The sequence below is a fragment of the Rhinolophus hipposideros genome (genome assembly GCF_964194185.1).
Source record: "Rhinolophus hipposideros genome assembly, chromosome: 14".
NCBI classification, from domain to species: domain Eukaryota; kingdom Metazoa; phylum Chordata; class Mammalia; order Chiroptera; family Rhinolophidae; genus Rhinolophus; species Rhinolophus hipposideros.
This window is the reverse complement of record NC_138060.1, coordinates 52,512,780-52,540,256: the sequence shown is the minus strand read 5'-3', so window position 1 is coordinate 52,540,256 and position 27,477 is coordinate 52,512,780. Positions and strand designations below refer to the sequence as shown.

Sequence of the window (27,477 nt, the reverse complement as noted above, 5' to 3'; positions counted from 1 at the left end):
AGCCCAATGTGGAGCTACACTTTGAAGAAAAGCATCATATAAAATAGGTTTGGTTTTAATCCCAGAGATTAAACAAATAAAATGTATATTTCAGATTTTGCAATTAATATCGGCTGTGGTCCAGCAGCTTTCTAGCTGCTATTTTATTTGCCCAGATGCAATGGGTTCTATTAACTGTGACAACACAGCAAATTTGAAGAGTGAGTCTCTTGGATTGCGAAACCCCTTTCTTAGTGGGCTACATATCTCCACACCCCCACAAAGCTGTACACTTTCTATTTTGCAGTTGAGGTAAACTTTTGTGAATTTTCAAGCCAAACTACCATATGCTCTTCTAAGCAATGCCTCTACTCCGACTCCCACACTATGTTTCTGTATCAAATTTCCTTTTCTGTCTCTTGGCTGGGTGGTGTGGCTTTGGTGGCAGACATGCCTACTTTTCTAGGCAGGTAGCAAAGAAAGTTTACCCCAAATTATCACCACGGTAGCCTGGATGGATGTACAGAGAGCATCCTAGCCCCATTATCCTACAACTGAAACTCTACTCTGACAAATTATTACTCATTGCAATGAAGTAGGCCATAGAGTAGAGGAACTATGGGGTGTCTCACCAACAAAGGATAGAGGAAAATATCATAAGGACCTCACACGGCATTTAAATGCAGCAGAATTTTAATAGGTTTAAAGCAGGGCCTGGCTGTGTCAAAGAGTCAACATCCTGTCTGGGCTGCGAGGTGGACCCAGGGGCCTACATCTTTTGGAACCACAAATTGAAGATCAATGAGGAATTTTTGTCCTGGAACCCCCATCTGAAACTGAACGCGGGAGGTAAATCGAGCCTGCTCCCCTATGTGACGGTGATATAGGTCATCTAGACAGGAGTAGGACGTCTCATTCGTAACTGATACAACTTCAAACGTAAAAATGTGATTGTTCATTATTTTAGAGGACAAGATTTCTCAGTGACTAAGAGTGCAGTAGTCACCATTCAGAGTCAGTTCTCCTTCCATCACCATATACACAATGTGACATATAGATGATGTATTACAGAATTGTACACTTGAAACCTATGTAACTTTAGTAACCATTGTCAGCCCAATAAATTTAATTTAAAAAAAAGATCAGTAGTCACTCAAATAAGGGGGTTTCTGTGACCCTGTAGCTCCAACAGGCCCTAAACAGACATGTTTCCCATCCACACTGCTTCAGCTATTCTCTGTTATTCCAGCCTGATGAAAGGCTGTGCAGGTTTTCACTTTCTCAGGCTGAGCTAATTTTTACTTTCTCAAGATCTAAATATATAATCATACAGATATACAAAGACCTGAAGGAGAGAAAGACAGAGAGTGTGTAATTTCTTCCAGGATTATCGATAATTGATATTTCTCTTCACCTTCCATCTGGGCTTACTACAGGTTGATACCTCAAAGGAGAAATTCCTTTATTCTAGCCCTTTCTCATTTTTTAGAACATCCCTGATTCTTTAGTAAACTATGCCTTTTAAAAAGAACTTAGGATACTGAAAAACATCACCAGTAAAGAACACAATGACAATATAACAATAAATTGCAAGCATTTCATGATAAAATAATTATAATAATAATACTATAATACTCTAATAATTTATTAAAGGATTCAGATGGCCCTACAGTGAAAAGAAAATTAAAGAATGAGTCATGCTCAATTAAGCACTTGAAAAATTGTAAAACTCAACGTGCTAAAGTAGAATTTTTACTAAAAAGGAATTTTATGAATGGCATGCCACATAGAAACATTGTCAATTAAATTTCCAAACAATCATCCATGAAGGCATACCATGTTTTATTGTATAGCTCTTTTCTTCAAAGATACACTGCTATTAGGTTGGTGCAAAAGTAATCACCGTTTAAAAGGTTAAAAATAATTGCAAAAATCGCAATTACTTTTGCACCAACCTAACATTAACAGTAATGATATTGCTATAAACCAAATATCAGTTGTTTTTCTTTTTCAAATGGGTATTTATAAAATAATGGTAGTTTCAAAAATAATTGGAATCACTAATATCTCAGTGTTCAGCAATGTCCCTTTATTTTGGGACAATGAGTAAGACTTTCAAAAAGTGATATAGTTCTCCATCCACATAAACTGTCTGGAGCAGAATTTGCCCACTGAATTCATGCTGGAGAATAGGAAACCAGCTCCGTTAAATGGACTCAAAGAGAGAAAGGGAAAGAGGTGAGAAGGGCCTGGGAAAAAGAGGTAGTGGGACAGAGAGAGGCAAAATTCCACATACTTAAACAGTGAAGAATCTGAGTCTTATCTCCATTGTTTACCCCACCCCCCACTTCCCCAACATGAATGTGTGGCATCCAGCAGGTATGAGCCTGGAGCTGGAGTGGGTTTGCCTGGGTTAGGTATCAGAGAGGCAAGGTGGCAGCTGGTGGAGCCAGAAACCGTATAAAAAATGGGGGTAAGCGGTTACAATCCTGGAGTGCATTGTGATTAAACTCGGGATGATGGGAGAGTTATGATTGAGTTGAACGCTGATTTTCAAGGATCGTTTAAGGGGTAGGTTGGGACCCCTACCTAGAAGTTGGGAAACACTGGCTTAGAGATACTGTAATTAGGCATAAAGAAGGGGGTTATGAAGTTCTTAATAATGGCTAGTGGGTAGTTTACTATAAAATAAACAACATTCCAGACTTCAAGAGATGGGTGGAAAAATCGAAACTTCCATGACAGGACATGTAAGTCCCCTATTGATAATAAAGACAGAAAGAAATAAAGCGAATTCAAATATTGTAACATGCATGGGAAAATACTTGGCTTTGAAACAAATAAATTAGTTTTTAATTATAAAACCTGGCTTCTTTATAGACACTGTTTTCTCTGCTTGGAGTGAACTATTGAGGCATTACAAACAAAAGTATTTTCTTATGTAAGAAGTGATGGAAAATTAGTTTATAAATATTTAGCAGTTTTTCAGTCAAGGCAATAAAAAAAAAAGAACACACTTTATTGTCCATCATTCTGAAGAGAGTCCTGAAATAGTATTAAAATTGGATTGTCTTTCTCATTGGCAACTTCAGACCTAATATTGCTATGTAGTACATTTTCCCTCTCGGGAGTCTACGGATTCAAATCAGGTTTAAATTTGGGTTTCTTTCACTGTGAAATAAAGGAGAAATTGGCAGTCAGTCCCAGAGATCACGATGAGCACAAATTTGATTCTGCAGCTGGATTTATTGGAATGGCTGTCTATAGAGTCATCAATAGAGATGGGTATTTGTTAAACATTGGGTTTCTCCATCTTCTACAAGGCAGACCCAACAAGAACCATTGGTGCTTAGTCCTACTTCTTTGCAATCTGGTTTCACCTACACACTAGAGCAATAAAGAGCTAAATGAAGTTTAACTCCAATTGCAAGCATTTAATGCCCACATCATTATAGTAATAATAAAGAAATAAATTGCAACTATACAATAAACAGGATAAAAATTGCCCTATTTCTTGTGAGCTCACACGATTTCCTTGGAATACTTCCATACACACACACACACACACACACACACACACACACACACACACACACACTATATGATGAGCTTCCTAATTTCATTTTAGGAAATGGGTTATGATGCATTACAATTTACACAAATAAAAGTCTTGGAGAGCATTGTGTCTATAAAGCATGAAGATAAGTTATTGTTCTGGCAAATGATAAAACTGCTTACAGTGGCAGCTGTGATTTATTGAAGCAATTCAAATACACTTGGAAAGTGTATTAGCTTTGCCTCTGCCCACAAAGGGCGCATTTGAGCAGGGTAGGACACTCCAGTGATAAATTACCGACCAGATCCAAGTGAAGGCAATTGGCACATCAAATGCCTAAAGGCTCCAAATTACAGCAAGAATGTGTTTTCCATGATAATCCCTCACATGCAATGGCATCGAGGGTAGGCAAAGAAACAAATTAGTGCCTACTTGTTTTATTTTGTGATAGTGCTTTTTTAAAAACACACAAAAAAACAAAACAAAGCTTCTCTTGTTTTCATTAATAAAGGGATTGGCACCTTCATACTGCATTCAACATTACCTCAAGCATGTGTTCCATTGAAACTACAATGATGGAGATTAACCAATTTGTGGAGATTTACAAATTAGTTACAGAACGCAACTTGGCAGAACCAGGTGCCTATATTTTCCCAAAGAATCCAAGATGCCCAGCTTCCTCTTTAAAGAATAAAAACATGACTCTAGTTGTGTGATAAGCATTTGAAACCCAGAAAGTTAAACTTCTAATGGAAGATCTCTAAATGGAACATTTCACTTCCTCGGTTATTAGCTACTCCCCATAAGCAGAAAAGAGGTACCATAGGAATAGAAAGTCTTCACATTCACCGTCCATTTCTTCTGCAGGCTCCATGAGGTACCCAGAGCTACAGTTAATCAGTCATTGCTATCTATGTATCAAGCACTTACTAACGCCAACACTTGAAGTAATCTACCCTCATTATTGCACTTAATTATTGATGAGCGGGTCCTAGGATTATCTTCATTTTACAGATGAGAACACTAAGGCAACATGGTTAATTTCTCCAAGGTCACACAGCTATAATGACAGAGAGTTGAAGCCAGGTAATGTAACCCAGTTCTTATTCCTAACCATTCCATTATACAGAATAAATTATGTATATGTGATAATTATTAAGGGCCAATCTATTTTAAAGGATTAATTTTTTACTTCTCCATCTTTCTTAATTTTGATCTCAGTAGGAGGAAACTACTTACGTTCAATTAATTTAATAAACATTGAAAGCATTCTACTTTCATTTACATTTCCATGTCATCTCTTTGTTTCTTGGAATGGATGAGCTTTGTTCCTTGGCAAGAAAGCATAAAATTATATTCCAGTTATGCCCAATTGACAAGAAGAATTGCTGATTGATTTTTCACTACACTGATGCTTCACTTATGTAATAAACTGAAAGACCCAGAGCAAAAGAGAAGACCCAGTTAACTACATGTTACAACATTTCTGCACTAAACCCCATGCTTTTCATTCTTAGCTAAGCGGCTTAGCTAGCCCTCAGAATCAATGTCAGACATGTTTCTAACAAGCTTTGTTATTACTCTTTCAACCCAAATCACAGTTGAAGAAAAAAAAAAAATGGTTCCAAGAAAATCCTGCTTAGAATTTGACATTTTGATAGACATAAACCAGGAAAAAGAAGTGTAGTCTTGAGATATTTAGGGTAAGAAGAGATAATGTTATGTTCAGTGCATATATTCTGGTAAGGTGGGGAAGGAAAATCTCTAATGCAAAATTTCTATCCAAAATATAAGTTCAATTACTTAAAAGGATAATTTCCTTTTCCAAAAAAATTCACTTAAGTGAAATTTTTTTTGCCTTCAGCAATAGTACATACATGAGACAATAATGTAATTTTCATGATTTTAATTCTGATGTTGTTACTTTGCATTTAATCAGCACAACATAGAGAAGTACTTCAGATCCTGAGAACTGAAGAGGTTTTGGAAATAGTAAGTATCAAACTCCTGGCCATAACTCAATAAGTAGTTAAAAATCTTCTATAGACTCTCTCTCTCTCTCTCTCTCTCTCTCTCTCTCTCTTTCTCTCTCTCTGTCTCTCTCTCTCTACCTCCCTCCCCCCTCTACCTCTATCTATGGATTTCTATATTTCATATACAAACAAGACAGCTGTACTTTTAGTAGAAGTGGTAGACTTGCATTTCCCTCTCTACGACCATTTAGAAAACAAAATGTGTATGTATACGCAAATGGAAAACTAAAATCCCCACAAAACATTATCCCCTCCCATTTTTACTCAGTAATTCTGTGTTCTTAATACCCTCTTCTTTTGTAATCAAAGAAAACTATGCTTGAGAGGGTCACTTGGAGTTAGGAATGGAGGTGTGCCACTTTCTGAGGCTAATTCCTGACATCCTCCTACTGTACTTAAGTGGTATCTCCCCACAGGGATGCATGAGGGAAAGCACATAAGGATCCAAATTTAGCTTTGAAGGTCAGGGGCACACATCAGCCTTAGAGAAAAAAAAATACATGAAGGAAAAAAATACTGTTAAAATCTGTTGCCATACCAGTTTATGTCATTCACAATGGATATTTCTAATGCAAGCTGTCAGCTCTTAAAATCAAATACATAATCTTAAAAGTACACATTTCTGAAAATGGTATTATGTATCATGCATATGTATGCACATAATACAGCTATAATTTCTCTCGATAAATACATGTTTAAGAGATTTCACATGGCTAATACTATTATTTTTCATCAACCTTACATCTTTTTTAGCTTACCAATGTAAGTTAAAACTTTCACCATATTCTTCTATAGGACAAGAACAGACACTAACATTTAATTCCTAAAACAAGTGAAGCTTTTTAAAATGTATCTTTTTATTTTAGTCATCCTTAGCAATTCACTCCCTTTTTAATCTTTGGACTACAAAGTAATTCATAGCAAAATTTTACTGTTGGTGAACAATTTTTAATGTTTCCACAAATGTTAGAAGGTGATGAGAAATTTGGAAAGGATGTTACTTAATACATGATTTCCATGCTGGTACTGCGAGAGGCCACTACTAAGCCTCTAATTGCTACTAAAGTCAGTTTTGACTTCAAAGTCAGGATTAATGTACTATATTCACTTCTGTAAAATTTATTAGATTTTACAGTGACCCTCCCCCTCCTCCCAAAGGACTTGCGATTGTCAAAAATAGAACCTCTGGGTTACCATTTTGGTGATTGTCCAACCTCCATGGGATCAGATAATAGGTCTTTTCCTCTGGCTATAATTGCACTGTGAAAAGCATGACAAATAAGGCAGCCATTTCCTAACTCCTCATTTTTCATGAGGCATGTTGTTGAGAGACCGGTGGATGTTATACACATATCAAGACTTTTACATAACTTTATCAGATGCACTGTCTGCAGTTCTCTGCAGTCCTCGACAGAATTTCAAGTCACAACAAGGTTCTGACTCTCTAAGGAGTTGTCCTAAGGCTATGTAAAATTGCCATCTTCCACCAAGAGCCCAGTTGGAATAGAAATACCCAGAGAGGCAGAAATGATGCAAGTGGGAGAACTATTAATGAGAATCACTGGAGTTTTAATGCACCTCAAGTATGTCACTGAATTATATTACAGAATGTTTGATGGATTTCCTCAATCCTAGCTGTGCCGTCAGTCTTGAAAAGACACATGGAAACCCTAATCTTAGACGTATCTCTAGGGGTTTTCCTCTATCACATTTAATTGTTTGATCCTATATTTGTGTCCCCTACTGAGGCCTCTGATTCAGTTCCCTAGTCGTTATTTCAAAAGCCTAGTATATTTAAGACTCAGAAAACCTGGTCTGTCCAAGCATTAGAATAAATGCATTTAGTAAAAGAAGTCATTGAGAGACAGTGGTTAAAGCACATCTCCCCCCACTAGAATTGAGTAATGTTGGCGAATAGTTTTATAGTTTGCTTGGCTCCAGAGTCCAAATCTGGTTTTAAAAAACGTCTGGCCATCAATACAATGTTAACTGAAGACTTACAAAAACCGTAACATAGAAAAGTACTTAAACTAGGGTTAAATTATACGGTTAGAACAATCTTCTCCAACATTTGGTCTTATTATTTTAGGAAACTGTGTCATTTGTTCAAGACATGTTGCCTGTATGGCTGCTCTGTGAGATTTCTATTGACACTATTGGTATGAAGGATGTGAGCAGTAAATAGTCAAAGATGCTTTCTTTCCCAACCTTTTAACCTTTATGGATCCAATATTTGTCAGAAATAAGTAGACATTATAATAAGAGAAAATATATGAGGGCCTGAAAGTGTCAGACGACGGGTCTAATATATTAATAATCTGAATAGTGTCACACCTGGCATAGGCAATGCCAGTTGCTAATGTCACTGGTTTTATGTAGAAGAGCAAATAAGCAAAATCTGAGAAATAATATCAGCACTTCCCAAACAGCCTCAGGAATATAATTTTTACAGAGTGCAAGGTGGAGTCTATCTTGCTTACCAAGATAAAAAAGAATATTTTCCATGAGAGAATATCTCTGTAATTTAGCTTATAAATATGTGAAGAGATAACAACTGACTTTTGGAAAAAAATTGAGTGTAAGAATAATAATACATACCCTGTTTCCCCGAGAATAAGACCTAGCCAGACAATCAGCTCTAGTGCGTCTTTTGGAGCAAAAATTAATGTAAGACCCGGTATTATATTATATTACTTTACATTACATTATATTACATTACATTATATTATATTATATTATATAAGACCCGGTCTTATAGTAAAATAAGAGTGGGTCTTATAATAATTTTTTCTCCAAAAGACGCACGGGAAACACGGTATTCCACATGCGAGCGCATATGCAGTTATATCAAGTTTTCGACTTTGGTGTTGAGTGCTCTGCTTTTGGAGAAAGCTCTTTGTTATTTAAATGTGTTGTAGAATCTCAATAGATTTGAGTGGATTCCTGTGTGGGAGGTACCAGTAACTTCAGTGAGGGATGGCACCAGTTCTGTGTCACCAGATATCATTGGTTCTAATAGAGGCTCAGTAAACACTGGCTGAATTAAATGCCTGGCTGCAAAACTGGTGTTCTGCTTTCACTTGGAAATTACATCTGTAGAGACAGAACTCATTATACACCCTGAACAAACTTGTTTGCTCACGGCATTAACACCACTGCTGGCTGTCGTGCTAATAATTCCAGCCTCCTACTCTCCACATACTGTACTTCCCTATTGGCATCTCCATGAAAGATATTGTGGATATTTCCATGATATCTTAGCATCCCCTTTCCATCGTTTTATAATAAAGAATCACATTGGTTCTTAATTCTACTCAGATGATTTTTCCCTCAGAGAATATTAAAATATACCCTTTAATTAACAGAGTAGGACACCAACTGTGCTGATAGCCTCAAAGGGCACCTCCAGGGGCATCAAGGCACACAGAGGACAGGGAGGGGGTGCAAGAAGGCTGTTCTCCAGTACAAAGTCTCTGTCTTCATGTGAGTGACGTTAGTCCATGATGAAGAAAGCCCCGCGAAGGTTCAGAGGTCATGTAGTTGTTTATAAGGAGCTTTGCCTTATAAGTAGTCAAAAATGCTGGCCAGATGTCACTTGTTTCATGTATCTCACCTCCATCTAACCAGTCAGCCACTTTCCAATCTTAATCATTGCTGAACATATCTTTAGAGAAAGCAAATGTTTGCTGGATCAGATAGTATTCCTGATAGATGGACACCTTTGAAAATGTGAAAATAAATTTGTACCCAATTTGAACCTGATGGTATCCTGCTTACATGGATTCTTTAGAACGTAGGGAAGGAAAAAAAAATATCAGAAGAATTCTCAAAGTAGATTATCTTTAGGCCAGTGATTCTTAATTATTAATGGTATGCTAATTGCTTGAGAATGCATTTTGGAAAAGCTGATCTGTCTGAGCTTTAGAGTCAGTACAGTTAGTTAAAAAAAAAAAAAAAGCTTTTTAAAGAGACTGGAGAGAGAGACACTGGGTAATCCGTAGGGAGAGGTGGTGCCAAACTCTCAGCAATTCAGAAAACTCTGGTTATCTGCATGTTTTATAAGCTCTCCTCCCCACCTTAATGCTGGTGGAACATCTCTTGAGAAACAGTGATTTAGGAATGATGAACATGTATTTTTCCCATGGAGAATTTATATCACATCACCACCTTTTTGGAGGAAGAGTCTAATATCCAGAGTTCCATGATGGGGTTTTTGCAAGTTTCAATTCACTTTCACAATGCCTCCAAATTCTTCCAGGTATGTAGTATAGTTCTAATAAATTATTGAGGTTTACTTCAAGTCCCTTGAATACCCATAGACATCAAAGTCCCAGCTGATTTATTTTTCTACTTCCTACTTCTACGCCCAGGCCTGTTAGCTTCCAAAATAAAACCATCTGTGGTGATTTCACAGAGGTTCTAACTTCCCTAGAGATGCTCATATCCTCCAAAACCAACACAACCAGCAAAAGAGCCAGATGGCAGTTGTCGTCCTGCAAGTGCTGGTTGTCACCACCAGGCAAAGGAACAGAATTCAAGTAGCCAGTCTTGGGGACAATACTGCAGACCCCGAGGGCCACCAGTGTGAGTTGAAACAGGAAGAGAGCGCCCTGGCTACTGAGATCTGGAATTCCCAATTCACACAATTTATAGTAAGTTATTGTTACCACAAACCAACAATAAACGCGACAAAGAAAGTAAAAAAGAAAGCTTTTGATTGTCTTTTTACTCTGTCTTTCAAAGCTTTTGAATAACTCCAGGCATGTCCTTTTTAGGTTTTTACTCTTCTTTTATAAGCACACATGCAGATACAATGTGATGTTTAATATATACCACCTAGCTCCCGAAGGTATAATGAAATTCTGCAACATTAGAGTGGCTCAAAATGGGAAGAAACAAAATGGGAAAGATTGCTGTTTCTGTTCTGGTTCATTCTAGTTGGCAGTTAAGACAATCTAAAGTGTGAGGATTTGTTGACATTATAAGAATGCTTTGGCAAAGCACACTGGCTTTCTTAATATCTTTCTTCATTTCTTTAGTTTAAAAAAGAGTGGGCAGATGCCTGTCAGCCAAGAAGAGAAGACTGAGAGGAAACTAAACCTGCTGACAACTTGACCTTGGACTTCTAGCCTCCAGAGCTGTGAGAAAATAAATTTCGATTGTTTACATTCCACACGCAAAAAAGGCAGAAACTAATTCTCTTATCTTTCCTCCTTACGCTAAAGACTTGTTCCTGAATAAGAGATTAATCTATTGGCAACCTCTTAAATTCCTAAAGGTCTGAATTGAACAGGTGGTTCAATTACCAGGAAAAAGAAGAAAAAGCCTACAGTACACTAAGTATCCCTTAATAACTGATAAGCTCAGTAGCAGGGTAATTTAGAAATCGACAACTATATATGCATATTCTCTATCATTGTTCTGAAGAAGGAAAAAATATAGATAAAAGGGATAAAGTGGATTGGGAAAAGGTTGAGCTTTGGATCCCACTGACATGGGTTTATTGATTGATTTCCTGGGGCATAGTGAGAGCTTAGGGCTTAAAATCCCATAACTTGATCTCCTATGTGTTGAATGAAGTCCCTGAAATTAGACTTCATAGATTCACCTATCTATAAATTCACATGTCTATATTTGTCTTGACAATTTTAATAGGGGAAGAAAATTTGTTGAGTTCACAGGGACTTATTTAGAAGCGTACTAAATAAGTGAGTCATAAGTTCTGCCAAATTAATACATTAATTTTCACAGAAGTCATCCAACGTGACGTTATGTCCTGCCACAGTTTAAAAAATACCTTTTATGCAAATTCCAGAAACTGAAAATAAATGTAAAAATAAGTGTTACCAGTCATTTAAATTCAGTTCATCTTGACCATCACATTCTCTCTCTCTCTCTCTCTCTCTCTCTCTCTCTCTCTCTCTCTAACACACACACACACACACACACACACCAAATTCTTCAAACCCAATTTCCATTTCTATTTAAATGTCTAGAAAAGACTAGCTACAGGCAATAATGAGAAAATGCCCATTTCACAGCTGAAGTGTTTCATTAATGGGGAAATAGCGCAAGTATTTGAGAGTGAAGTCTTACAGTCAAAGGCTAAACCAATCAAGAGCAGTGACTCTTGTCTCAAGTGTAGTTTCCATGCCCAGCAAGTGTAGTTTCCATGCCCGGCAAACAGCAGTGCAGGGTGCACTAGGGAAGGAAGTAGGGAGCCAACGTTTCCATGGTTTTTTTTCAACATTCCTGTTGCCAAGGAAACCTCCTTTGTGTGGCGTATTCCCAGAGGCACTTGAGGTAGAGTTGGAACTCAAAGAGTGTGAGCTCCTTACAAAGCGGTAACCCCCTCCCCAATCTATTGCCCCTCTGACATTGTATATACCTATTACAATTCCATTGACTCTGTTCCCTATGCTGTACTCCATATCCCATGACTATATGCATATATATATATATATATATATATATATATATAATAGTTGACATACAATATTATTCAGTTTTGTGAGAAGTGAAATGTCTAACGCATTGTTTTGTACACCTGAAACTAATTTTAAAAAAAAGTAAAAAAAAAAAGTAAAAGGCAAAAGAAGCGTACTAAAATTCTCAGGGTTAGTGACTGTTTATTATACAATGAGGAACCCATACTCATTTGTTCTAACCAAAATAATAAACAATGTGCATCAATAAAAAAATAAGAGTGTGAGCTCCTTGAATTGTGTTGTTTTTAACTGATCGGAAATTAAAAAGACAAAAAGCAATTGACAGAGGGAGGAAAAATACCATGAAACTTTTGTGGAGTTTCTCTGTTTGGGGAGAGAAACAGCAAAGCCAGTAATGACAGTTTGTTATAAAATTTTTGTTGAGTACAGAAGTCGAAGAACATAAATAAATGAGAGACTGGAAAGCTTCAGTTCCCCCACAATGTATGCTTTTTTTATTGGAGAGGAAACTTAGCATACAGACTGCATTGAGAAACATTTCATGTTGTCATTGCTATTACTCTCCAAGATGTTGGGGGTGTCTGGGGCTCACCTGAGTGGTCCTGAAAGATGAAGGCCATGTTTAAGGCCCTCCTTGGACCTACAAAGTTGGGAGCAGGGTGATTAATCACTGCTATTAAAATTGTGTCACACATTATTTCAAATTGAATTTTTAAATTTCCTATTTGTTGGCTGCCAGTGTACGTAAAACACAATTGATTCCTTTATGTCGTCCACATATTCTGCAACATTGTGAAGTTCACTTATTGCTCCTAGTTATTTTGTAGACTGTTTTGAAATTTTTAGGTAAATATGGACATCATCTGCAAATACAGTTTTACTTCTTAAAAAAGTGTGTCACACAAATGTTGGAAGCATCAGTTTTACAAGCACGTGTTAAATCATGAGTTTTAATAAATAAAGATGCTATATCAATAAGTGGCATGATCGATACTTACAGTACAGGTATGTGTCTATAATAAGCTCAAAAGCAGAAAAAGAAAAGGCAAAACTGAAAATTCATTGTTGTGTTAGTGTTAACTTTGTGGGTCTTTTAAAAAAAATCCCTTATTGTAAGCACTGTGTTGCTTTCATAATTTATAAAAAGTTACATACTCAAAATAAAATAATAAAAATTACCATTAGGACCATCTTCTCTTTCTCCTAATTTTTGCCACAATTTTCAGCAGGGCAGGAGCTTTTCTCTCTGATTTATCTTTTGTCCTTGAATTGTTCTCTTTGACTCACCTTCCTGATAAAAGCTGAGACTTTCTTACCAGATAGGTCTAGTCGGTCTCAGCTGGAGAAATCAAGGTCTCCATTAAGATTCACTAAAGAACACCTAACACCTTTAACCTCTGTCATGGAATACTACCCACTCTGGACATATACGGACAACACTGTGTATGGACAACACTGTCCATATATAGACGAGTGATTAGAGTGATATTTGTTTATAAGTTGTTTTGCTTGAGGAAAAAATGCATGCCACCTCACCCCCCACCGGGAGCTAAACTTGAAAGATTCTGCCATATATTCTTAACTATACCTCGAAGTGTGTACTCCATTGTAGCAGCCTGAATTTTTGGCACTACTCTGGCCTCTCTTTCTACCACTTTTTTTTTTTTTAATTCTTGAAATAGTTATGACCCAGAATGGCTCATAAAAATTGCAATGGTGCTGGACCTACTGAAAAAAAAAAAAAACAACAACCCCAAAACAACAGAGTAAGAGCATCTGGGAGAACATCAAAATCGCAATTTTAATGAGTCTCTAGATACCTTCAAGGAAATGATGTGGGAATCAAGGAGAAGATGTCATCAGGCAATCAGGGATTGGTGGCAGTCCTGGAAGGGCATCAAAATCTTTACTACAGTCAAGGAAGGTGAGGTGACAACTCTGAATAGTACCTGGATGAAACCAAGGAGGGCGGCCTGGCAAGGTGTCAGGAATTTGGACAAGAGCATAAGTGTGAAAGCTTTTGCATGTTGCTAACATGATCTTCCAAGGGACAGATGTGCAAAAATGCTTCTGCCATGGAATCGTGCTGTAACAACTGAATCAATTAGTGACCTTACTTGTAGGCATGAGACACCCATCAGCTCTACAGAAGGTCTGTGAGTCACTGTGTGTCTTTTATAATTATACTAACTCTACTCGGCACACACAATCCTGTAGCCTTCCTGGGTTGTAGTCATTGTTGCTTGGCTTCAGAGCTGCAGTGTTCATGTGCCCCTCAGGAGGACAGAAGGGCCCATAGCATTTCAGAGCTGGAAGGGAGAGATTAAAATTTTGTTCTTATGTTGATGGTCTGAGAAAGGGGTAAGCTAGGACAGAGTGAGTACCGAGCATACATGCTGATTGGTTTGGCTGAATTTATAGGACACAGCCACATCTGAAGACAGTGGGAAGAAGAAATAATTTTAAAGAGCAGCACATTTCAGGGCTACTTACTTTTGAGGTAGTGTCCTTTACATTCAGTGATTTGCACATTGTTGTCCATTCAAAGTCGGAACACAGAAATTTTTAAGCAACTGTGAACACCTTGGAAATGACAAATTTAAACACCATCCAAAAGGCTATTGATTTTCCTGTGGGTACCACTGCATCTTTGAATTTGGGAAGCAAGATAAAAGTAACATTATTCAAGATGCTTTTCACTTTTTAAATCTCTAAGTGAAGTCACAAACCCTCAGGGCTCACTTGATTCTGGCTCTCAGAATAGCAAGGTGAAAGAAAGACAGTGTAGTACTAATTTCAGTTCAATGTGGAGGAAATCTAGCACATTCTTCTTAAGCATTTGAATGTTAGATTGTGAAGGTCTCTGGAAGAATGAAGTGCCCTGTCTCATAATGGAGAGGAGTGTGTACAATGGAAAGAAATGAGATTGATAAAATAAAGGGGAAAATGCAGACAACTAAAACATATGAAAAGCACCCAAAGTTTGAAGTCAAAGGCATGTTTACTGTAAAAGGAAAGGAAAAGAAAAAAAAGAGAGGACCAGAAAACTTGTGTGGAGTCAATAACTATAGATGGAAAATAAATGAAATAAGAAAACAGAATTGGGGACGGGGTGGGAATGGAGACCATGAGAATTAAAAAAAACAAAAAAGTCCTTTCAAAGAAAGATGGGACTGAAAATGGGGTAATTCATAGAGCTAAGTGACAACTGACTGCAGAAATTGTTGACAATAAATTAACAAGAAATAAAAGAAGGAGAAAACAAAACAAAAAATACTCTTAACCTTTCTTAATTTAGTTCAGTTATGTCATCAGGTAAACCTGCGAGCTTGGAATAACCCTGCGAGCTTGGGTTCCTTAGATTTTTCTAAAGCATTCGGATCCTCTTATTTAGGAAAACTGCATAGGAATGTCAGAGTTTTGAACAAACAGAATTTGTATGCTTATCTCGCCACCTTTCTTTCCTTACCATCTCTTATCCAACTCTTCCTTCCTTCCTTTCTTCCTTCCTTCCTTCCTTCCTTCCTTCCTTCCTTCCTTCCTTCCTTCCTTCCTTCCTTCAGTTCTTTCTTTCTTTTTTTAAAGCTACTGTTTTCCACTTTCCATTGCATCTTACCATTACAGAAATATTGCTGCGACCTCTTACTTCCTATCTTTAGAGAAAAGCAGAACTGCTACCCAAACCAGTAGTGCTTAACTGCATAAAAATTGGATATATAAACACCACAAGATATACATCAAAAGCAAAGTGCTAAAGCAAGTCTTACAAATGTGTCGAATAAATCCTCTTTCATGATAACTTCCTAGGGGATAGGGAATCTTGCCGTCTATACTGTTTTGGGAACTTGTAAGATTTTTCTGGCCTGAAAATAGCAAGTATTGCTCCCAATAAGGTTAACCTTTCTCATCATCTCAGCTTAATACTTCTCATTCCTATTTCTGTAAATGGGATAATTAGGCCAATTAATGAAAGAAACACATGAACATTGCCATAGAAACCCTTCCTAGACTAATATTTTCAGAACAGCATGTTCTGCAAGGACTTATCCATGTGACTTCCACTGATGTTAACAGAAATTAGACAATTAAATCCTCATGTAATTCTTAGCTAATTCACCCCCTCTGCTTTTAGTAACATAATAATGCAGACACCGATAGTATAAATTGCTTCCTCAGAGCTGTCAAGTGTAACGATTTTTGCCTTGTTTCTGAGTGGTTATTGATAGTGTATTTTTCTCAAATTAAATAAATATATATACATACACATATATACACATATATGTATATATATACACACATATATATAATATTAGGGGTTTTGACTATTAAAATGTAGGGAAATTATATGTAGAATATTTCAACAAACAGCCTTTTTTAAAACATTTCAGAAAGGCAACTTAAAATAAAAAGAGAAAAACTTACTATAAAATTAATGTATCTTATTATGGTTACAGTGGTATTCCAAATTCTTTCTTTAGCTCTGGTATTCCTTCTCCTCATCTCCAGCCCACCTGAAGGTGGGGGTGGGGTTGGGGGATTCAAGGTAAGGAATATCGTGACAAAGAAAAAGGTTTCTTAAGATAAAACCCCTCTCAATTACACTGACACTGACTGCTTAATGACTGAAGCTAAAAACACAGAATTCACTGTCAACGTTACTCAATTGCTCTGGTTAAACAAATTTATAGACTCCATTAAGGTACATTTTGCCCCATCCCAAATGTGTTTCAGAACATTAAAGAGACAATCATCTTCTTTCTTACCAGGAGCTGCTAATATAAACAACATGCTTATTCCAACAGAAATATTATTCCTGAAAGAAAAACAAATGGCTAAACATGTTCTTATCGAAATTCTATGCAGACCTATCAGGAAAGGAACTGTGGTTTTGGTCTGTTACAAATATATACGTGTCACATATAATTATACCTTCCTGTCAGAGATGTAACCAAGTCCATTCCATTACTATGCATTCGGAAGGAAAGAAAATGATGAAGGAAATGGCCGCTGTGAACAAAGGGTGATATGAGGAGATTTCCAGGGCCTAATCATTCCCTGCCATCTGAACACTTTCAAAACTAGTCAGCTGAAATGAGTTTTGATGAGAGCATTATTACTTTAAATTCATCAACATTCACAACTTGCTAAGCATACACGAATCCAAACATACTGTACCCCTGAAAGTGGCCCAGAGTTTCCTTAGGTGTTTGAACTTTGAAAAATGTGTGTATTCATTTATTGATGTGGATTGGTTTGGCAGGCTGCCTTTCTGCTTCATTTCATAACATTTACCTACAGCTTTGCTCTAAATAATGTTTGAATTGGGTGGCTGAGACGTTTCTATGTAGCCTTTTAAACTTTTCTCTTTCGCACACGCACATGTACATGCATGCTCCCTGTGCAAGCTAACATGAAAATAGGCACAGGTATTATTCAATCTCTCAATGCTGATGAGTACCTGCTATGTAGTAAAATCATGCTGTACTTATTTTCTAACTCAAAATTTGGATTTGTAAATGTTAATGAATTAATTCTAAATACTTACTGGCTGTAATTCATAAGGTCATGTATGCTGACTATGAAGTGTTAGATTTGTGCCTGATATAAAAAAGAATGTCAAATAAAAGAGTAAATGTGGAGATGTCTTTTCCCTTTGCAATGACTTATACACAGGCCAGCGTGGTTCAACGTGTACTATCTATGACATTGCGCTCAAGATGGTCGACCCCATAGCCATCAGCATCACCTGTGAGCACGCTACTAATGCAGAATCTCAGGACTCATTCCAGAACTACTGCATCAAAATATGCATCTGTAGAAGATCCTGGGTGGTATTTATACACCTCAAAGTTTGAAGAGCACTGGCCACAGTAGCCCTCCCCCAACACCCATACCGTGTGAGGGGGTGGGCATGGCATTTACAAGCTCTTGTTAGGAATCTTCAGAGGCCTAGAGTTGATGTATGTGTAGAAGGGGCTAGAGGGAGTTGCATTGCTCTACCTAATGACATAAGAGGTATTTTGGATTTTTGTTCCAGAGAGGACCAGAAAAATCTAATGGCTTGTTACAGAGCTTGCAGTTCTGACATGCTGACCCTCTCCAACTTTATAATTGTTTGCTGAAGAACTCCCTACACACAAATGGCTTTTTGGATATGTAGAGTTGAAGTCTGAATCGATGCAATCTATATTCTAAAGGATAGAGTGTCTCAGGGGGATTCCTGGATTATGCTGTTAGACCATTATCAGTTAGCAAAATAAAACAAACAGGAGCGAAGTTCCCTGACCTGGTTTCCTCTTCCCTCACTACTCTTCTGTATGCCTTTTATTTACATATATTTTAAATTAATTGCAACCTTCTTTATCTGCATCCATCATTCTGTGATTAGCTGGACAACAGGAGGTCTGTTGTAAAGCTTATTTCCATGTTTTCTATCAGGGCAGGGGAGGATGATACTCTGAGGGGTGGTGAAATTCTGATTTCTCTCTCATGAATGGGGAGGGGTGATAACATATCTCCAAGTTCTCTGGGTATTATTTTCATGACTGCTTGTGTGCTTTCCTTACAACCCTGCATGTGTTAGATGGGACTGAAGTCACATAATCAAGGGCAAAATCTCCCAAGTTAGACTTTGTCAGCCTGAGTAAGCCAGCTGAGTTTCTGAAATTTGCATCTGTTACTAAATCTGTAAATACTGAAGTAGTAGAAGCCTCCTTTCTGGCTCTGACAAGAGAGATTCCACATGAGGCAGGAGGCTGACCTTCAATTTCCTTATTTAGCAAAACTGAGTGTTTAAACTCCGTTTCTATTTATACTATTCATTTCTCATGATGGCTGTTGAGCCAAATATAAGACAAAGTCCAAGGGAAGTTTCCGTTAAATATAAGTGAAGAGTGAGGAAAGAAGCTCAAAACTTCTAAAGACCTCCACTATTGTCTCCTGCAAGAGATTCCAACTCTACTGTTGCAAAGCAGGTTGGAGCATCATTTACTTAACACAGAGACCGGAGAGTAACAGATTAAAAGTAAAGTAAAAAGTTTAAAGAAGCTTCACAAAAGCTGTGTGATATTTTACAATGTGATGCATTTTTGAAAGATTTCCTTTCCTTGGTTTCCTTCTGAACGACAATTTGAAAAGTAAAACATTTTCATGAAAATGCTCTATGAAACTGGTTTTTATCCAAAAGGAATCATTTGGCAGATAACTGGGAGTAGGGGTGAGCAAAAGGATTGTAAAAAGCAGAGGTGGGTGCATCTCCACCGGTTTCAGAATCCACACCAAATGATTTATTGCAGTTATTAAGTTAATCTAATTTAAGGTTCACTCCAGTTTTGTGATTTCCCCGCTTCTTGCTCTACTCTGCAGCCATTTTTATCTTCCCATTGTCCTATTTTCATGACATTCAAGAATACGGAATCTTTTGCTGTCTCAGGAAAACAGAACTGTTGGACTGCCTGATTAAACAGTTATCTTTTAGGTTTTCTACCTAAACCTAAAGTAATATTACTGGCATTAAGCAACAGTATTGAAAGTCTGGCAGGGGAGAGATATAGGTAGCTGCTTATAGGAACAGCTATATATATGCTATGTGTGGACAGAAGGCCTTTATCTTCTAGAATGTCTCTATGGAATGTTTCCAACTTCTTTTAGGGAATGCAACATTTCTTATTTACTTGGGAAGGAACCAAATAATTAAAGAGCCTCAAAGTTTCCCTGCCATCCCGGCTCTTTGGGAGTACTGGGGGCAAACTTTGCCTTGAGATTCATTTCAGGACTTTAGGAAGTCTTATAATTGTGGTCATAAATACCTACCTCTTAGCAACTGATAAAACTAGTAAATAGGAAATCAGCAAAAATATAGAAGATCTGAACAACAAAATAAACTATCAGGATTTCACTGACATGTATACACATTCCACCCAACAACAGCAGAATACCTGTTTTTTTCACGAGTTTATGGAACATTCACCAAGACAGACAATGTCCTGGGCCATAAAACCAACCTCAACAATTTTATAAGAATTGAAACCATACAGAGTATGTTCTCTGACTAATATGGAATCAGTCAGGAATTAATAACAGAAATACAACAGGAAAATCTCCAAACGCTTGGCATGAAACAATACACCTCTAGATAATCCATAGGTCAAAGAAGACTCAAAAACATTAACAGTAGATATGAATGAATGAAAATGAAAATACAGCCTATCAAAAATGTGTGGGACACAGCTAAAGCAGAGCTGAGAAGGCAACCTATAGCGCTAATTGCTCATGTTAGAAATAAGTTTTCCAATCAATCCTTCAATTTCCTATTCAAGAGACTACAAAAAGCAGAGCAAATTAAACCAAAGTGAGCAGGATGAAAATAATAAACGTAACAGCAGAAGTGATATAATTAAACAATGAGAAAAACAAAGAGCTAGTTCTTTGAAAAGACCAATAAAAATGGTCAATTTAGCAAGACAGGCAAAAATAGAAAGAATTTAAAAACCATCAGTCTCAAAACTGAAATAGGACATCACAACATCTCCTGCAGCTGTTAAAAGGATAATAAAGTAATACTATTAACAGCCTTACACTCACAAATTAAACAAGAAATTCCTCAATGACCACCAACTACCAAAACTCAACAAAGATGAAATAGATAATCTGAACAGTCCATAATAAATTGAATTCATAATTAAAAAGCTCCAGAAATTATATTAAAATAAAAAGTAAAAAATTATGCTTCCGAAAATCTCCAGGCCCAGATGGTTTCACTAGAAAATTCTATCAAACATTATAAGAAAAAAACACCAAATTAACACAATTTCTTCCAAAATATAAAAGAGGAAGGGATACTTCCCAATTCACTTTTGTTCAATTTAGGATATGTCCAAGACTTTGGAGAGCCAAGGATGAAGCGACATATATGTCTTTTTAAGTCAAACTGAAAAGGGCATTTGGAGTTGGAGACACCATCAAACAGGAATTCTTTTTTTTTAAAAAAATCCCTTTCCAATGTGTAACCTGTACATACATATCTCAGCTGCTCTGTGCCATTTGTTAATGACCTGCTCTGCAAAATGATATGGAAGCCCATGGTGGGTCAGGAAGCAAAAGTCCAGGGTTCCAGATGTGTTTTGCTATTAAGCCAACTTACGCAGTCGAATGAATTAAATGCTATCTGCCTCTGTAACACGGGCACGCTGGTTTAGTTCCAAAATGCTAGTTTCTATGTGATTATCCATGCCAGCCAAAAAAGGCAAAACCAGTAACTGTGTTTATGCTGTTACCATAAAATGGTTAATTAATACTCAGGCTTAAAAACATGAAACCTGGCTGCTCCTCCCAACTGGATCAACTGTGGGACCCAAGGTAATTTATTTCACCTCTCTGAGTAACAGTTTTCCTCTCTGTACAACAGGAGTCCTAGTAGCTAGTATTTCCCTTGTAAATTTGTGGTGTGGATTAAACAATGCAATGTTTGTAAATACTTAACATAGCAACTAGTCCATAAGCCACCTTGAACTCATGGTGGATATAATTATGGCTAACATTTTTGTGGTCTTAAAGATGTTATTAATCAAGAGTAAAACCATAATGACACAGGTATTAACTAAAAGTGATATGAGAATTGACTATTAAAATAAACCTAAACATAAAGGACTGAAAAGTGTGTTCATCAGAACCTCATATCAATATCTGATCACTGAGGAAAATCTATTCTCAAGCAAGACACCCTCATTTTCAAGTCTCTCAAAGCAAGAATGATTTGAACACCATAGTTTTTTTGGCTGTAACATGTTAACTGCCTTTCTATGTAGCGCTGGGTTATCAACAATTGCCTTATAAAGAACATTGCCCCCCCTCACTGTTGGGGGATCCCAATAATGTCAAATTGATGATAAACAATTTGTTTTTCATTAGAGACATTTCTATATTAAAGGTTTTTATTTTCCTCACATATGTAGCTACAAAATTCAAATACAGCTGTGCAGATCTACTATTCATTTTTTCCAAAGTATCTTAAAATAATGGCTTTTATTTATAATCTCACCAGCACATGTTTCTTCTGCCACCTGCTTAGTACCTTTATCACCCATTGGTAGGGTAAAGAGTACAAAATCACCAGAAGGAAGACTATGCCCCTTACTGGGCCTCAGTGTCACTCAAGTGTCCTAGTTAGTCAACTGTAGAATATCCAATTCACTTCCTAAAAATCCATTGTGTATAATTTTAAGACCTAGGAAAGATACAGTAATTTACAGAGATTTCAATGCTGCCAAGAATGGAGAAGAAAGAGACTCTTTTCATTGCAATTAAATAAAGATTAAGAACAGTGCCAAGAAGCAAATCGGGATTAAAATCTCAGATGGCTATCGCTGACATAATTTTGTCCCATTATAATGCTTAATCCTGGGATGGCTGAGTTTACCGTGATACAGTCTGGTGTCAGTACCAGCTGAGATGGGAGAGGGTCAGCTCTAGGCTGCAAGACTACAGGAAACAGGAGGAAGAGTGAGGCAAGGCAGCAGTGTGGGCCGGTGACACGTGAACAGTCGTCCAGAGGTCAGCTTAGAGAGGAACTATTTTCAAGGTCCTCCAGACTATATGGCTTTTACAGTTATCCAAAGAGGTTCTCTCCTCTATGAGATGGTCCATTGACAAAGAGTTGCTCCCCCAAATAATTCCACCATGTCCCTTTGCAAAGTCCCTTTTTTGTATCGCTAAACCCAGCAAAATGCCTGCCAACTGTAGGGCCACGAGCCTCCAAGCATTGTTACAGAGACATTGCATGAGCTGGGCTACCTGAATTTTATTAGCAGCGGTGATTCTCAGTGAGGGGACATGATCTGCCTTTCCAAACATTCAGTAAATTCAACACTGCAGTGGAAACTGCATTGGATTTTAGGTCTGATGTCACCTGTGGTCGTCAAAAACTAGGAGCTCAAAAGTCTCAGACCACATGCATATCCTGATGTTTGACTTCTGGAGAAAATACTGTTTATGTATCATTTCTCTTTTCTCCCCACAGACCACATTAGTGGCCACGCACTTCCTTACTACGTGAAGCACTTGCTTCTATTTTGAGCATGATATTGCTTTAGAATGCATTCTTCTAATTGCAATGTCATTATCTCATCTAGAGGGTGGCATTTCCGTGGTGAGGCGGAAGCATGAGGCCAGTCAAAGCCACCAGTTTCCACGAAATGTAGTTGAGACCTGTTAGATCTCTCTGAGATAGAGAAGGGGTGTTTCTGAACCCATAAATTATCCCAGGATGTTTTTCAAAGGAGTAAAACATGTCACATATACTCTTCCTTGTGTTGACACTCATAAGTGAAGTTAGTAGAGAAGAATCAATGGGAAACCCGAGGCTTGTTTCTAATCTAATTCTTCTGCCCAGTTAACACATTCATCCAATGTTCTCAGCCCCTCCAAGAGACCCAGAGTTTACAGGGTTAGTGGGTTCTGGCATGTTTGTAACCACATTACTGTATATGAACTATCCTCTGAAGCAAGACTGAAATATCTCTTTAGAAATCTGTCAAACAATGACACTAAACTAAATTTAAACTATATTATACGTAGATATCTGCATCTTTCTTCTTCTAAAGGCATTGGAAACCAAAAGGAAAACTTTGTTATCACCTCTGGACCAACAGCTGGAAGACTATAAATTAATTCTTTGATAAACATTAGCAGAAGAAAATAAGACAGGGCAGAATGCAAACAACACGTTACCATAACATATATCTAAATGCATAGCACAGTTACCACCAAATAATAGAGATAATGACATTTTCTAACAGTCAGAGAAAATATTACCAAACGCTTTTGTCAAAAAACACTAATAATTTGAAATCCTTTTGTGTTCTTATTACTGTAAAAGCGTAAAGTCAATTCAGAGGTCAAACTATCTTCTTTCTCAAACTAATACCGTGTGGAAACAAGCCAACGTCGGGTTGCCTCCCAAACGTTTCTCTCATTCTTCTCGCCTAGACTGTAGTCCATGCAGTGAATGAAAGAACAGACAGCTATCCGCAAATACAGAGGAATTGCATTATTTTTCCAATCTGACAAAATTCTAGCAGTGTGAGCATTAGTATTCTTATTGGTATTAACCTTTGGCAAGGATTGTGCTTTTTGTCATAGCTTCTAACAATGGTTCATCTTCTGTATCCATCACACATTTATATCTGTACATATTACATACACACATCCATCAATTCACTGCAGATAGATGACAAGGCATTGATGAGTGGTAGTGGGAACATATGCCCTACCAGGACCTACTTACTGAAGGAAGGTTGGGTCCCCCCGTCTGGCGGTCTTCGGGGGCCAGTTAGCAGTTTTCCCTGCAGTGTGGTCGGCAGGAAGGACAGAGACCTGTCCCTATCAGGCGTCAGTGAGCCCTGCTGGTTTGCTGTGGCCCTCTAGGTACCGGCGTCCCATTAGGAGTGTGACACAGTAGGGAAAGAGACCGGTTCACTGTGAGACCTGCTACTCACTCTCGTACAGTGCATCGGCCCCCCTTCCCACTGCACAGCGGCTGCCGAGCTCTGGGCTGCAGACGTGTGGCCCTCGAGAAAGTGAGCCATGGAGTCAGAGTGCCACTGGGACACAGGCTGCAATGTCAGCGACCTTCTTCTACAGACAGGGCTTTGTAGGAGGGTATTAGAAACAACCTCTTGCGATCCCCTAGCCTTAGGAACCAGAGGTAGAATTCTCTTTAAGTTGGAAAAAAAAAAGTATGAACTAGGAAGATAGGGATAGGGTTGGCTCTCTGCTGCAAAATAAACTAAGAAAGAGGATGCGATGATAATTCACAGACACCGTGTTTAGCATGCATGCCTGGGATGCTGGAGTGACGGGGGCTTCACCTTCTTGTACCTGTTACCTCTCTGCACGGAGTTAATCAAATGCTCCATTATCTTCTCTGGGTAAGGGAAATGAGCTGGTTTAAATTGCCACGCTTGAATACTCACCCAGAGAGGAGGGTTGAGAGATTTACATGCAAAGACAACTGGGTTAGAAGAGAAAATGGAAGACAGACTCCAAGTACCTGTGTGTTGTGCTGTGTGCGGCATCTGCTGACCCCTCTGAGCACTGTACTGCACCGAGGCCATGGGCCGGTACTGCTGCGTGGTTGAGGTAGGGTACTGACCAGATGGATAATAATATATGGGCATCTGCGGAAGAAAGGGAGAAACAGCAGGGAGTGACAACTGTGCATTAAGTAACTTTTTAAAACTTATATTGTCATCTTATGACATAATATGATTGGAGGAGATTGTAAACATAACTGCCCAAATCTTTCTCCAGGCCTATGTATGTGTTCACGCTACTCCACCCATGAAGAGGTGACATCTATTCCCTAAGCCCTTGAATCGGGGCTGGCTCTGTGACTGGCTTTGACCAATGCCAGGAGGCAGACAGAAATGATGACTTCTAAGACTTGCAAGCCTGATCCTTAAGAAGGCTTGCAGCTTCCGCTTTTGCAGGACGAGAGCCCAGCCACCAGGAAAAGAAGTCCAGGGAATCCTGTGGGAGGAAGAGGCTATGTGGAGAATAAAGGAGCCCCACTCTGCAGTCTACACCAACATTCCAGGCATGTGTGAGGCCCTCTTGGATGTTCCAGCCCCAGTCAAACTGTCCCTGCCAGTACAATATGGGTAGAGATGGCCCTTTCCCACCCAGTTCTGCTCAAACCGCTGACCTAGTCATGAGCAATACAATGGTGATTGTTTTAAAACACTGAATTTTGTGTTTTTGAAATGAAAAGAGTGAATGCAATAGTCATCAACAATACCAAAAAACAAAACAAAACAAAACAAAAACCCCCCAAAACAAACAAACTATGGTGGTTTTAAATATCATATTTAACTGGAATTGTTTTTCTGTGGAAATACAGGTGAGACATGAAAATTGCTGATCTGTTGCCTAAAAGAAGCAAAGAATAAAATTATGAAATATGGTAAAGTCTATCAAAGCATTTTGCAGAGTGATTGGCATACAGGTAGGATCCAAGAAATTTATGTTCAATCTAAAAAAGGGAAATACGTTAAAATATTGTCTATGTCACCTCCTGTTCCTGTGGGATGACTGAGAATGGCTGTCCATATTCTAATTACTTCCAGTAAGATTCAAATCAAATAGCTCCTGATCTGGAAAGACTTCATTGCCTGCTTCAGGTCACTTATATTCAGGCTAGTCTCTCACTAATCTTAAACATTCTTTATTTCTAGGCCTCTGACTTTTCTTCTGTCATCTTCTTTAAAGTGTAAACAGAAGAATACCAGTATGCAGCCTAAAAGTATTGCATTCATAGAATAAAACTACGCCCCACCTGTTTGAGAACTGTGATTTTTATGGCTATTTTATTTTCTGATTTGCTCATGTCAAACAGGAAGCACTCTTCTATTTCAATCTTGCTATCGAAACATATGTAGCCTGTTTTCCTGCCTCAGGATAAAGTAGGTCCAAGACAGATAACATGGCCTGTATGGATCTGTGGTGTTGCAATCCCATGGAATGATGATGAAGTACAATTCTGACTATCGGAATATCGGAACATCCATACACTATGGATGGTCAAGGGTGAAAAGCTGAATGAGTCTGAAACAAAAACAGGTCAGTATGTTGCAATTAACTAATTTATTATATGTATTGTTTGCAGTTATTTTATCTTACTGGTTCTCCCTTTCTTTGTAAGGCCATTTATAACAATAAAAACCAAAATGATTCTCGAGTAATCACAAGTTCTAGTTATGCTCCAGCAAATTGTGATGCTATTAAAGATGACTGCCATTCTATACAGCAGGTGTTTCCCAATATTAACAGTAAGAACAAGTACCATCTAATTTGTTCATTGACATTATATTTGTAGGACTTTTAGGAAGAATCACATTTTGTTCCTTTAGGAGAGATTGTTTGTTGATTCAGTGTAAGCTCTTAAATGTGTTATCCAACCCTGCTCGCTCCTCTTATATTTAGTATGAAACGTGATGATATCTTCAGGGCTGAGGGACAGAGTTCAAACAATTGAAAATTTTCCTGATGAGCACTAATGGTTTGGATAAAAGTGCAATTCCTAGTTGAGAGAGGGGTGGGGTTGGTGGTGGAGAGAGACTCATTTTTAGTACTGTTTTTCTGTTTGTTTTAATCTTGTTTTTCTCCCAGTTCTACTTTCTTTGACACCCTGACAAAAGGTGGCTGAGATTTGGTCACTTTTGCCCAGCATCTCCAGGTGGATTATCAGCCAGCCCTCAGGAATTGCAGCTCCCAAGCATACAGTGCAAGTGGGAAATGGCATTGGACTCATTCTCATCTGCCTCATAGAGTAAGGAAGCTGGGCTGAGCTAAGAGAGACCTCTGAAGGATCAATATGAATGGTCGGAAGGGAGAGAACGGAAGGGACAAAGGAGTGAGAATAGTCTAAAAGGGAGGAAATATATATTTTCAAATAACTATGTTA

At 37.9% G+C, this 27,477-nt stretch overlaps 1 protein-coding gene across 10 annotated transcripts in view; it reads right to left on the bottom strand.

Annotated features, from left to right (window-relative positions):
- The window catches only part of ARPP21 (cAMP regulated phosphoprotein 21), a 160,575-nt gene that overhangs the window by 23,365 nt on the left and 109,733 nt on the right, over window positions 1-27,477 (bottom strand). For all 10 annotated transcript variants that reach the window (XR_013994932.1, XM_081073334.1, XM_081073339.1 and 7 more), the window contains one exon: window positions 25,066-25,192. Coding sequence is in view for 9 of the 10 variants with exons in the window: in XM_081073334.1 (XP_080929460.1) it covers window positions 25,066-25,192 (127 nt within the window). In the remaining variant the exon portion in view is untranslated. The remainder of the gene's footprint in view (window positions 1-25,065; window positions 25,193-27,477) is intronic.